Genomic DNA, 13,147 nt, shown 5'->3' with positions numbered 1-13,147 from the left:
AAAGCCTGTGTAAATGCATTTTAATGAGCAGGTATTGTTACCCGGTGGCCTAGTCAGGTACTTACTATGTCATGTCATTTAACGTGGTAGACTCACTGACCGGCAAGAGTACAGTGATTATTAATACACTGAGCCAAGGACACGTGGCGGCCTCCTTCACCCCAAGGAGCCACTGGCAGTGTTGAAAACAGGCTCATCTTCCCAGGAGGTTTCATGAGCCAAGTGCCAAAGTAGCATTTGTGAAAGAAATGAAAACAAGAGCCCTTAGTACTACCTCAAAGTGACAGGAGAGACAGCAGTACCACTTAAACAATGGCCTCTCTTGTGGACCAGTCAGGCTAGATGCACTCTTTGCCACGCTGATGAGGAGAAACCTCCAGCAATTTCACTTTCAAGGTACTTGGGCACAAGGACATAGACAATAGCAGGCATTTGCAGTGGTGTCATATAAAGGATACCAAAATATTATGAATATGTCTTGAGCCAAGTAAAATCTTAGCAACATCTCCATAGATGAAAATGAGGACTCTCAGAAAGAAACTGGACAGAACATGAAATAGACCGGCTCTATTTTTCTTAACTGTATTGGCTCTTCTGGCGATGCGAGTGCCTGCCGGCCTGCTCTCAGAAGCAAGTTGCTAGATCCAGACCATGCCCACTATGTTCTTCATGTGTTCTGCGGGGTTTGGAAGACAGTCTTCTGTGGTGTCAACTCTCAACAGGCCAGAGCCACAAGCCTGTCTGGATATTGATGAGACAATACAATACCAAATGTGTATCAGGTGACATAAAGGGCAATGCTACCTCATAGACGTTTGCTTTTAGAAAAGCTGGAAGCTGTAAAAAGTTTCACCCACCCCCACCTTGTACCCTGGCAAAGCTGCTGCAAGGCAGACACCAGATGCTTGTCTGTGAATGTGGCTGGCTCACTATGCACTCACTGACACAAAGAGAGGTATTGCTACCCAGGTAAAGTATCCGAAAAATCTGCACTTTCTTTCTTTCTTTCTTTCTTTCTTTTTTTCTTCTTTCTTTTTTTCTTTCTTTCAAGTCAGAGTTTCTCCATGTAGCCTTGGCTGTTCTGGACTTGATTTGTAGACAAGGTTAGCCTCAGACTCACAGAGATCCACCTGCCTCTGCCTCCCAAGTGCTGGGATTAAAGGCGTGAGCCACTACGCCCAGCTAAAATCTGCACTTTCATCACAGGGTCTGATCTCATCTTTGTCGGCATTTTAAATGTACACTCCAAGTCAGCCTATAATTTTTTCTTTTTCTTTCTTTTACTTTGTTTCATTTTTTGAGACAGGGTTTCTCTGTGTAGCCTTGGCTATCCTGGACTCACTGACCTCAAACTCAGAGATCCACTTTCCTCTGCCTGTCGACCGCTGGGATTACAGGTGTGGGTGTGTGCCACCACACCCAGCTCAGTCTGTCGGGTTTCGTTTCTAAACAGGTACTGTCTGCTTCAGGAACACTCCAGAAAGAGTCCTCATATTTCCTGAGCTATGTCTTAAAGGAGGTCTACAAGGACCTCCCTACATGAAACCATAGTTCCCCAAATGCCCTAGCTTTTACTTTCTACTGATCACATGCTATTCTTCTTAATAACATCCATTATGTAAAATAATAATGACTACTTCAGTATATCCTGTCTTTCCCATCTGGAATATAAAGTCTCTATTAGTAAAATTTGTTATTGTTTGTTTGTTTTGTGAGACAGGGCCTCGTGTGTCTCAGGTTTACCGCTATGCAGCTGAGGGTGCCCTTGAACCTTTGATATTCTTGCCTTTACTTCCTGAGGGTTGGGATTGTAGACCTATGCCATTGTGCCAGGATTGATGTGATACTCAGGAGAGAGGCCCTGGGCATCTTGCTTGCTGGCCAAGTACTCTACCAACCAGGCCACGTCTCTAACCCTTCTTATTTGCTGTGACAGCACACGACCAAGAATGACTGCACTCATGTATGACTACATGACAGAGAGAGAGACAGAAGAGAGAGGACATACTATGGTTTCTATATATTTATTCTACATTGCACAATACCATCATGATTTAAAGTGTCAGCCTTTAAATGCCTGGGCCCATTTCAGATTTGCACCCTTTAACTGACGGACAATATTTTCCTGTCTCATCTTACATAATGCCCCATAGTTTCACAATAACCCCTATTTCATTAGGCCTGTATTAGGTGCATGCAAATAAACACCTGATAACATGCAGCAGCTGTTAACTCAATAAGGCCCCAGCATGTATGATCAGGTACCTTTGCATGTGTGCACAATAGTAGGTTTTACCATGTAGTAAATGCTCATGTCTATGCAGAAGTACATATGTACACATCTTAAGCGTGTGAGTGAAAGTGGAGGAAGCTCAAAAGGCAATGAAAATAAAGGGAAAAATGAAAACAGACGCCAAATCGGAGGGAAAGCCGAGCAAGCACTGAGCAGTGTCTCCGGGTTTTGCCAAACAGAGAAGAAACTGGCATGTCTACATTGTTCTGAATTTCCTAGCGCTGAGGGCCACCATGACCTGCCCTGGGTCAACACACAGTTGCTGGTAGCACCTTTAAGCTAATCTTCGTTCTGCATTATTTGGAAACAGATCTAACTTGAAAGGGCCCCAGTTTGTCTCAAGTGGAATGAGTGAGAGGGAACAGAATGGGGGGAAGGGAAGAGATGAGGAAGAAAATGATGACAAAAATGGATGAAGGAAGGGAGGACAGGAGAGAAGGGGGGAGGGAAGAGGGGAGCGGAAGACAGAGAAGTCGGGGGGTGCGGGGGGGGGAATGAAGGGAAAGAAGAGAAAGAAGAGAAAAAAGGCAATGGGAAAATGCAGAAAGAAAATGAGATGTTTGTCTGATGGTAATGCTTTCACCATTAATTAAGATATAGAAAACCTTATTAGACTCTAGGACCAGAATACATAATAATAGTGAAGTGCGTTTTACTATTCAATTTTTTAAAAAGCAAGTCCTTCTACTTTCAGAAGACTCAAAGGTTCCCTAGGAGACAAACACCCCAGCCCAGAAAAATATGTATCACGCTCACATGGGGCCTCATACCCTCTGCTCTATAGTGGCCAACTAATCTTGGAAACTGGCAAGGTGCGCAGAGATACCTGGTGAGCACTGGTTTCAATGTGTAGTAAGAAAGGTCTGCTTACACGGTGAGGGCAAAAAATGACGAAAAAGCACCTTGCTTCGGGTGGCACCATAGGCAAAGGGCTCTATATTTAAAGATTGACAGGGTGTTTGTATTTAAAGGAATGGCTAAGTAACCCTGTAATACACCTGCAACCCTGGTCTGATGCTGAAGAGTATCTATCTCTTCTGGTCCCTGTCCCCGTACTCCTTTTGGTAAAGTTCAATTTCCACAGGGCCTTCCTGTCTGTTCCAGTTTACAAATAGCCTGAGATCAAAAGATAGAATTTTTAGTCTGTCCTGGGTGCTGAGGTCTTCCTGGAGTCACGGCATGGTCAAAGCTGCACATCCCAAGAGGAACATCTGCCACCTTTCACCTTGCTATGCTTCCTAGACTCTGGGAAGCTCCTTTTCCTTAGAGTATACTATTCCACTTTGCCATGTCTTTCATTACTGTTCTCGCTCAACTTTTAGCATTTGCCTTCTTTGAGAAATCAAAGTAACTTGGAGACATGAAGGCGAAGGAAGTTAGTGCAGTTCTACTCCAAATATTGTCCTAGCTGCAGCCATTTCTAAACCTGAGCTGCAGAGGCTGCCATTGCTCACAAGTAGAAAGCATGACATACTTCTGTTATGCTCATGGGTGTGTGTGTGTGTGTGTGTGTGTGTGTGTGTGTGTGTGTGTGTGTTTGTGTTCAGGGTCTGAGGAACAAGTATTCAAATTTCTATATGAGACATGATGTTTGACTAAAAAGAACTTGCTTTCCGTGATAACGTTGACTGTGAACTTGACAAGACCTGTCCTCAGCTCCAGGAGGCAAGCCTCCAGCCACACCTGTGAGGAACCTGTTTAAATTAGGTTGACCTCGGGGCATTCTTGAGAGACATCATCTAGGTTAGGTTGATTGACTTGAGAGGATTGGCCCCACAGGAGGGAGGCACCATTCCCTAGGCCTGGGCCCTGGGCCTCACGAAAGGAAGGAACGAAGCATCAGCGCCCCTTGCTTTCTGCTTCCCAGCTGTGGTACAGCTTGGCCAGCAGCCTCAAGTGTGTTCTTTTCACAGCTTCCCCCGCCATGAGGTACCCTCTGACTATTAGCCAAAGCAGGGTCTTCCTTGCTTAAAGTGATTTTGTCAAGGTATTTTTGTCACAGGAACAGGAAATGTAACTAAGACCTTTAACTGTGGGGTATCAGAAAGCACGCATCGCCTTGTACATCGCACATTACCGTGGCTTTTCTTGTAGCGTAAACACTTGGGAGAAGAATCGAGTCTACATTCATCTTGGTGAAACACGTGTATGAAATGCTTGTCGTGCCAGATGAGTGAATATTAGAGAGTGGAAAGGATGAAAGGATGCTCGCAGCAGGCATTAAAGGTCGCTGCAAAGCGCTTGGTCTCCGTAACACCTTTAAATTCCCTCACCAGGCTTGCAGTGGAGAATTAATAGCATAGTATAGAATCATCTACTAAGTTACATTGCTCAGAGGTTTGTCTGCAAAAGCCACGAATCCAAGGACGTATATAACTAGTTCAGATGATTTAACAGTAGTAAATGCTCTAAAACTGAAGAAAGAAAATATCCTCAGTTAAGAAGCCTGGGCTTTTCCTGATTGGCTGATCTCAAAAACGCTGAGTTGTTGATCTTTGCAGCCTCGTCCACAGCGGTTCTTTTTTTTTTTTTTTTTTTTTTTGGCCAGCTTCCTTGTTTTTGAGACACGGTCTTGTTATATGTGCAGGCTGAACTCCAACTCATGATGTTCCTGAACCCTGGGATTGAGGTCTGGACCGCCACACCCAGCTTGATTTATCTGTTTAAATCTCAGCGTTCCCGAGTGGAATTCTCAGAAATGTGATGACGTTACTTTTTACCCAGCATCTGTCTGGATAAAGACAGACCCAATGCCTTTCCTCTCCGAGTGTAGATCTATTGGGCAGCTTTCTGTCTTGATTTATACACACAAATCTACCCGTAAGTCACCATTTGGAATTTCCAGCTCATTCGTTTTTTTCAGTAAAAACAAACAAACAAACAAACAAAAACACCAAGAACTTGAAGACACGTAAGAGAATCATGTCCTTTCCTCAGTGTTTAGACTTTTACTGTCCATAGACGTAACTTCACTCAAGTTTTCTTAAGTGACTTGTCAGTGTTCGTCTTGTCAAAGTATCCAGTTTTAGTTCCCAGAGAAATAAGAACTTTTTCACAGTTACATTTCATCAGTTCTACATCACGATTAATTAAATGTAGAGTGTATAAAGCACTGTTTCTCTCAGTGAGTGGGGGAAGCAGTACTCTCTGTGAGCACAGAGAGGTAAGTGGGGAGACACAAGCAAGGCACGCCTTGTAGGGAAGGCTCGGTATTAGGTTTTTCTGGCACTGGCGAGCTAGTCATACAATGAGCACTTGAAGTGGAGGGGACTTGTGAGAACTTCATCTGTTCTGTCAGAATCACTGCAAGTGAGGGTGGTTTTGTTCCTGGAGGACATTTGGTAATGTCTGAAGATATTTCGGGGAGTTACAACCGAGTAGGAGATGGGTGGATATTTCTGGTATTTAGTGAGTGAAAGACTGAGAAGCTACTAAGCACCCTAGGATGCTGTTCGTTGCTTTTTCATCACCGTGACGAAATCGAAAGGGAAGGATTTTAAAGGGGGAACAACTTATTTTGATTCATGGTCTCAAAGTTTTCAGTCCTTTGGATCAACTGTAGCGCAGAGGACAGTGGGAACAATATTGCCCCCCAGGGACTAGTCCTTTCTACTGCCTCCCAACAATGCCATCAGATGGTAAATGTATCAAGGTATTCATGCATCCAGCGTGTCCGAGCCCTCATGTCTAGTCATTTCTCAATGTGTCGGTGTACCAGGTGGGAGCCAAACCTCTCACAAATGAGAATTTTGGGAGATTCTCAGCTCCGAACTACAGAAAATCCCCAGAACAGCATTTCAAGTGCACAGTGGAACTTTATCTGGCCCCAAATGCCAGAAAATGCCAGGGCTAATTGGCTTAGTATAATGCATGAACAACACTGTTTTTGTTGTTGTTGTTGTTGTTTTTGTGTTTTGGTTGGTTTTTGTTTTTTGTTTTTTAAAGATATCAGTAAAACTAAAGTATTAAAAATGTGTAAACTGGGAAGCAAATATAATTATCTAAAAGATCCAAAAGAAAGATACTTATGGCTTACGTGTAGGCTGCCACTGCTACTATGAGCTAGCGAGAAGAACAACTTCACTCAGCCAACTGAAAAGTACTAATATACGCAAATGATAAATAACATTTACCAGATACTTTTAGTATGCTAAAGGTCATAAGGGAAAAACTAAGAGACAGGTGTTTCTTAGCTGGCTTACTCACGGGGCGAATTCTGTTGGGAAAGAGAAAGTTCTTATGAAGACACTAGATTCTTAAAGGAAATGACTATAAGGCTGGAGAGATGATTCAATGGGTAGGAGTGCTTGCCTCCTAAGCCTGAGACACTGATTTGCAATCCCAGCAGACACATAAAAAGCTGGGCGTGGTCATACAGCATGCCTGTAAGACCAGCTCAGTTGGGGGCTAGGGGACGGTCTCTCACTGCTGGCCATCGGTATGGGCCCAGGGTCAAGTGACAGATACTGTCTTAAAGGAACAAGGCAGAAATTGATAGGGTAGATGTGGAACAAATCTTTTGGCATGTGCAGACTCACAAATCACATGAATGTGCACATATACACACATATTTAAAAAAACATTTTTAAAAAATTAGATGAACATGTCCGGAGGTGTGCAGTGCCCTCAGGAGGGGTAGTTTCTCTCTGAAAGCCATTTTTATAGTCATGAAAATGGGAGCCTTACCAAAAATGAAGGATTCTAGAGGAACTGAACTTAAGAACATTCAATTTTTTTTCTGAAGGGACTTTGGTATCTAGTAGCCAGATACCACCACAGATAGGAAGTGGAAGGAGACAGCTCTAGATGCTACAGGGTCAAGAAAGGCGCTCAGAGCTCGAAATCCTTGATTTAGACTGCGTGAATGAGTAAAAGACTAGCTTAAAGATGATCCCCCTATCCAGGCCAAAGCATGTGCTCTAGGAAAGTCATGAACCATTGTTCATAGCCACATTTGTGCTAAGGAAATATATTGACTTTTTATATGTGTAAATATCTTTAATAAGAGTCCTCAAAAGATCATGAGACCTTTAAAAATTAAATTGCTATTTCTTAAAATTACATATTTAATTCCTTAATGTAAAGTCAAACTATCTTTTACTTTTTTTTTTTTTTTTAATGTGTATGGGTGTGTTTTGTCTGCATGTACATCTGCACTACCCATGCAGGCCAGAAGAGGGCATCATATCCCCTGTGATTGCTGTTACAGATGATTGTGAACCAGCATGTGAGTGCTGGGAATCAAACACAGATCTATTCTTAATCACTGAGCCGTCTCTCCAACCCCTTCTTTTACTTGTAAAATGTCACAAGTAGATGTCTCCTTTGGCTTTTCTTTATCCACCTCTGTTTAAAGAATGTATCTATGATTGATGGTAGGCACGAGGTGGCAGTGAGGGAGAAGTTAGTCTTGAAATTCGAGTCTGGTCATTTTCATTATTACATTACGCAGCTTTTAGTTAGTCGTGTTTCTTTTACACATTTGAAATATGGCGGCTCCAGTATCCAGCAACCTAAAGTCACAGAACATCTTGAGGAAAAAATGAAAAAAGAGAAGCAGGAATCTGTTGCTGAAGAAGTTCTGCGCTAGCTGTGCTCTTTCCTAAGCGGCAGATGGCCAAGCCCATGTACCGATGTCCCCAAAGTCCTCTGCTCTTAAGTCACTCTGGGAAAGAGATTACCATGCCCCGTTTCATTGTAAATACCTAAAAGGCAGTTTGGGATATTTTTTTTTTCTTGCTAATTTCTCTTCTGGTTGCTGCATGCTTTTAATTTTCAGTATTTTAATCTCAGTTAAAGTCTACCAACAGAAAATAGAAGCAGTTTTGTTACATATGTGCATGATTTCCTTTGAAAGCAACAGTGGAGATGTTTATAGGCACCAACCAGAAAGGCGATCAACCACCTGCGTGTTCCATATCGTCTCCACACATTGTCTTGTGGCATTTTACGATGGGATTAATTTTCCTAGTTACCACAATGGATTTAATCATGCTTGTTTTCTTTTTCTCTAACAGAGAGACTGCCGCAGAGTTATCTGGAAGTCCACCAAGGTGAGCAGCTGGCTTTTCTTATTCTCATCCTGATTTTGGAGCATATGAAGAACAGTGTTGTGTCCTCTTTAAGCGGGCTTCTCGTTGTCTCATATGATTGTGCTAACAGACTATGTATGAGTCACTGAGTCATGTGGAGGTAATGTCATCAAGGAGTAACAAGGCTAGTGTATATGAATGATTTGGGGAAATTATTCTCATTCTTCTTATCTCTTTAGAAAGATAGATGATAGATGATTGATAGATGATAGATGATAGATAGCTGATAGATAGACGGTAAGGAGACTATAGTTAATAGATAATAGATGACATATACATAGAAGATAGTAGCTATATTTGCCTAGTAGCATTAAAGGATTTGGCAATCGAAGATACTTTTGGGTTTTTTTCCTTTATGTACCAATTATTATTGTATTCAGAGGTTAATGATTTATAAAAGAACCCCATAATTCCCCTAAAGAACCTGATTGAGTTTTGGTGGTTAAAAATGCAATTGAAATTCTTATCATAGTATATATATTTTTAAAAAGTAGCAAGGTGGCCAGTTTTTTCTTTTTCTTTCTTTTTTTTCTTTCTTTCTTTCTTTTTTTTTTTCTGTGCAGTCTTGGCTGTCCAGGAACTCTGTAGACCTGGATAGCCTTGAACTCACAGACATGTGCCTGCCTTTGCCTCCCGAGTGTTGGGATCAAAGGCGTGCACCACCACTGCCCATCAGGGTGGCCATCTTTTAAAAGCCATTTTACTGAACACTGTGTATCTAGGACCTGACCTTAGCACCAAACCTTCTGCTCAGTCTTTGAAGGTACTCACTAACCATTTGAGGATCAATTAGCATGACACGGGGCATTGGTTGGGAACCGCTGATCAGCCATTAATATAATCTCAAGAACAGAACAAGGAACAATGTGATGCTAAATAACACTAGGAAATGGGAGGTTCTGGAGCATCACAATCTGAAAGAGGAGTGAAGCAGGTGAGACCCTTTTTTGTATGTCAGGAAAAACTTGCTAGTGGAATCATACCTGATACTGACCCCCAAACAATTTTGGTGTGATCCAAATATTTAACTTGCTGTGTGTGCCTATTCTTTGGATAGCATCTCAAAGAAACATCCTAAAGCTGTGCCAGCCTACAGAGTTAAACCTCTGGGTGTATTCTGATGTGTGTGGCACTGCTGAGTTTCTTTGTCATGGTGCTTTCCCACACGGAAAATGTCTGCCACCAATGGCTGAGCAACCCATCATTTGTGGGGTGCAGGGGTCAGGCAGGGGGTGGGGGACTGTGTGTCTACTTGTGTTTGCAGTGAAGAAGTTAATCCTGAAATAATGGAATGAGGAATGACTTCAAAACTTTTATATTAGGGCTAAGATGTAGACCACCTCTGTATTGTCAGAGAAGACCTACACCATGCTGTAATCATGCAGATGAAAATTACTCATATGTCTGAAAATCTGCAGAGCCGCCTGAATTCTATTAACCAGTGCTTTATTGTGAATACCAAGCAGCATTCGCGTATTCCCCAGCAATGATCTTTCTGTTGTAGTTGGTTTATTACCCAAGGGACAGAATGCTCTATTCTTGGGTTTGGTGGGTGGTATTTTGGTAATGAGCCTATTTATTTTTTTTTTGTCATGAATTTTTGTTATCCTGTTGTCGAATAGTGTTGAAAATCAACAGCACAGTGGTGACCCTATTCTAAACTGCAACTCTCAGCCATTTTCATGCATGTGTGAAAGGATGAGAAAGAAGGTTGAGTTGTTTCTCAATTATGCGTCTATTACAGCGCTCAGGTACTCTGTTGGCTTTCTCCCGGGCCACCTTAGGATATATCCATTGACAAGTATTTCCCTCCTCATATTAACATAAAATAACCTAATTACTTCATAATGAATGTTCCCCTTGGTGTCTAGACCATTTCTTTGCTTGCACAGCCTTGCAGAATTCCATGCCTTGTTCAGCTGTCCGCCTGTCTTCAGATTCCTTCAGCCTGTCACTGAGCAATGAGCCCTCTGATACCTGGGTATCATCTAGAACAAGGCATCTGTAGTTATTTTGTTTGTTTCTTGGCTAATGATTAGTGGAACATGACACTTGGAGTTTTTTATCCTTTTAGTCATAAAGGCATGCTTTTGCTGTGACATCTAAGAAAAATGGAAAATTGCAATCCAGGCAACTGCTAGCTAGTGATATGTGGCTACAAGGGAAGACAGTGGCATTTTATAACACTGTTATGATTCTGCTTTCGTTGGCTTTGACTGTCTTGAAATTTTCCAAAAGGCCTTTTATAGCTGTTGCGGTGGGGTTGGAGGTTGTTGGGGGAAGATATTTCACCTTTAATTGCCTTACATGCCATTAATTTCAAGTTGCCAGCCACAGGTCAACAATACTCTGTACAAATGGACAAATCACACAGCATGGATTGTATCTCAAAAGCTGAAAATGCTTTGAAGTTGAAACCAGATACACACACAAGGTGCCTGAGCAAGCATCAGCTTCATTTTCCATTGCTAATGATAACCTAAATGCATTTTTGAATTCTTGCTGTTGCTGAAATTAAAGCTTAGTAGTAATATGTCACCAGAAAAAAAATATTAGATTACATGAGCAACATGCACTCTAAGCAATGTAATTATATTATAAATATTAAAAACCAATGGTCTTGTCAAGATTAAAACAAACATTTAAACCAACTCCCTATAATACTCATCTCGAAGTGTTCTGCAAATTGGACGCATGCTCCTTAAACTGTGAGAGCGATCATTTTGTTCCTGCATATGGCTTCTTGCTTTTATCTTACATGTAGCAAAAGGCAATTCAGCAATCAGAACAGTTTTTCAATTATAACCATTTGTTCATGTGAGTGTGTCTGTGTCTGGATGTGTGTATGTATGTGCATATGCACGTATATGTGGGTAGATGTGTATGCAGAAGCCAGAGGACAGCTGCGTGTATCATTTTACAGATGCCATCCTCCTCGTGTTTTTTTTGGGGGGGGGTCATTTTTTTTTCTGTTGTTGTGGGTTTGCTTCTTCCTTCCTTCCTTTCTTTTTCTTTTTTCTTTTCTTTATTTTCTCCTAGGAGGTCTCTCACTCTTTTGAAGTTCTGCAGTAAGGTAGGCTGGATGGCCATTAGCACCACCAGCACCCACTCACCCCCCTTTCCTAAGGATCTGCCTGTCCCAGCCTTCCCAGTGCTGACATTGCAAGTGCGCGCCACCATGCCTGGCTTTTTAAATGGCTCTAGGGAATCTACTTCAGTCCTTATTCGTGCAAGGCAACCACGTTGCCAACTAAGCCATCTCTCCACAGCTATAGTGATGTTTTTCCAATTCTGTTTCTTCTATTGAAGATAGTTCAGTAGTTTAGGTAGATGTGTTCAAAATAAAACATAATGGGACCCCACTTGTCCGATGGAGTTGAGGCACTTATTTAATTATAGCATGAGGGGTTTTTTGGTTTTGTTTTTTTTTGTTTTGTTTTGTTTTTAATGTAAATGATGACTATACAAAGAAAACGTCTACTCTGGATAACAGAGTAAAGCTATATACAAGGTTTATGGCAACTCAGGCTTTCCTGTCTCTGTGTGCCATCAGCTGCTGCCTTTTGAATGAGAGAGAAAGGATTTCAATTCCCAGTTCACACAGTCCCCAGTTCTAGACTTAACAGTATGGAAAATAAAGTGATTTAATAGACCTCCATAGAAGCGTCCTAAGTACTGTAAGAGCGGTTCATGAGCCGGCTCTTCTGCACAGTCCCTCCTAATCAGAGTACTCTGTGAAGAACATGAATCTCAGTCACTGAAACTTAAAATAGTGAGGCATGTGAACCAGCCGCTGTCTTCCACTGGATTTCTGCATCACTCAGTGGGAATCAGAGCTGAGAGTTAATGATACGAAAGAAAAACTTAATATTTTCTCTTGCATCCAAACTCGACACCTTAGTAAGTTTTCCTCGCATCGTCTATGGTGGTGGGAAAATAATACTACCATGACATCACTTGATCTCGTAATATCCCAGAATCCTCTTCTCTCAGCTCCACTGCTTGGATCCCAGTGAAAAGCATCAGTACACTGGCCTAAGCAATCAGTCTCCAGACCCGACTCTAGATGGATTGTTAGAGTTCTGGGCATTTCTGAGGCTAGCGATAGGTAGTGTGACCCTCCCCGTGGTAATGTCTAAGCTCTGGATCGGCCTCTTGATCCCACGAGGACATAACAGCCACTCTGTGAGTGACAACACTAAGGAGCAAGGAGATTCATATATTATGTATATCGCCTGCGTTTTCAACTTAATGGTATTTTTAGCTTATGTATTCATCAGAACATAACCCTCCTCATTGAGTTGAGAAGAATCCGTTTAAGCAGTAGAAGCGCCCGTTCCTGAAGCACAGGGACCAGAGCATCACATTAGTGTTTGAGACTCTGTACCAAGAGAAGAAAATTGTTTATCTTGGACTATCAGATCCAAGTCCCTCCACCGTAGCTTTACCTGCGGAGCACTAATACTTGAGTACTGATGCCGGTGTACCGAGCCCAGCATACTGATGCTCTGAGGAGAACTTTGTTTTCTGAGTTTGAAGTGGGCTGTACCATTTCTCATCAAACATACCTCTGTCATGGATGTGGCTGGTCAGGAAGCAGCAAGGAGGGAAGACAGAAGCAAAGGGAATTAAGATAAGCTCGGACGGCTCAAGTTGCGACTTGTGGCTCTAGAGGGTTTAAGGTCAGGGCTTTAGTTCTCTGTGGAAGCTTTGGTAGCTAACGCAAACTCATATTTCTCATTGTCCTCAATACAAAATGTGT

At 42.1% G+C, this 13,147-nt stretch overlaps 1 protein-coding gene across 2 annotated transcripts in view; it reads left to right on the top strand.

The window, feature by feature from the left end:
* Positions 1-13,147, top strand: part of Celf2 (CUGBP Elav-like family member 2) — an 833,341-nt gene that overhangs the window by 429,153 nt on the left and 391,041 nt on the right. For both annotated transcript variants that reach the window (XM_051151384.1, XM_051151368.1), the window contains one exon: positions 8,311-8,346. Coding sequence is in view for 1 of the 2 variants with exons in the window: in XM_051151368.1 (XP_051007325.1) it covers positions 8,311-8,346 (36 nt within the window). In the remaining variant the exon portion in view is untranslated. The remainder of the gene's footprint in view (positions 1-8,310; positions 8,347-13,147) is intronic.

The sequence above is a fragment of the Acomys russatus genome, chromosome 9 (assembly GCF_903995435.1).
Source record: "Acomys russatus chromosome 9, mAcoRus1.1, whole genome shotgun sequence".
Classification (NCBI taxonomy): domain Eukaryota; kingdom Metazoa; phylum Chordata; class Mammalia; order Rodentia; family Muridae; genus Acomys; species Acomys russatus.
The sequence above is the reverse complement of the archived record's forward strand: the minus strand, read 5'-3'. Positions and strand labels throughout refer to the sequence as shown.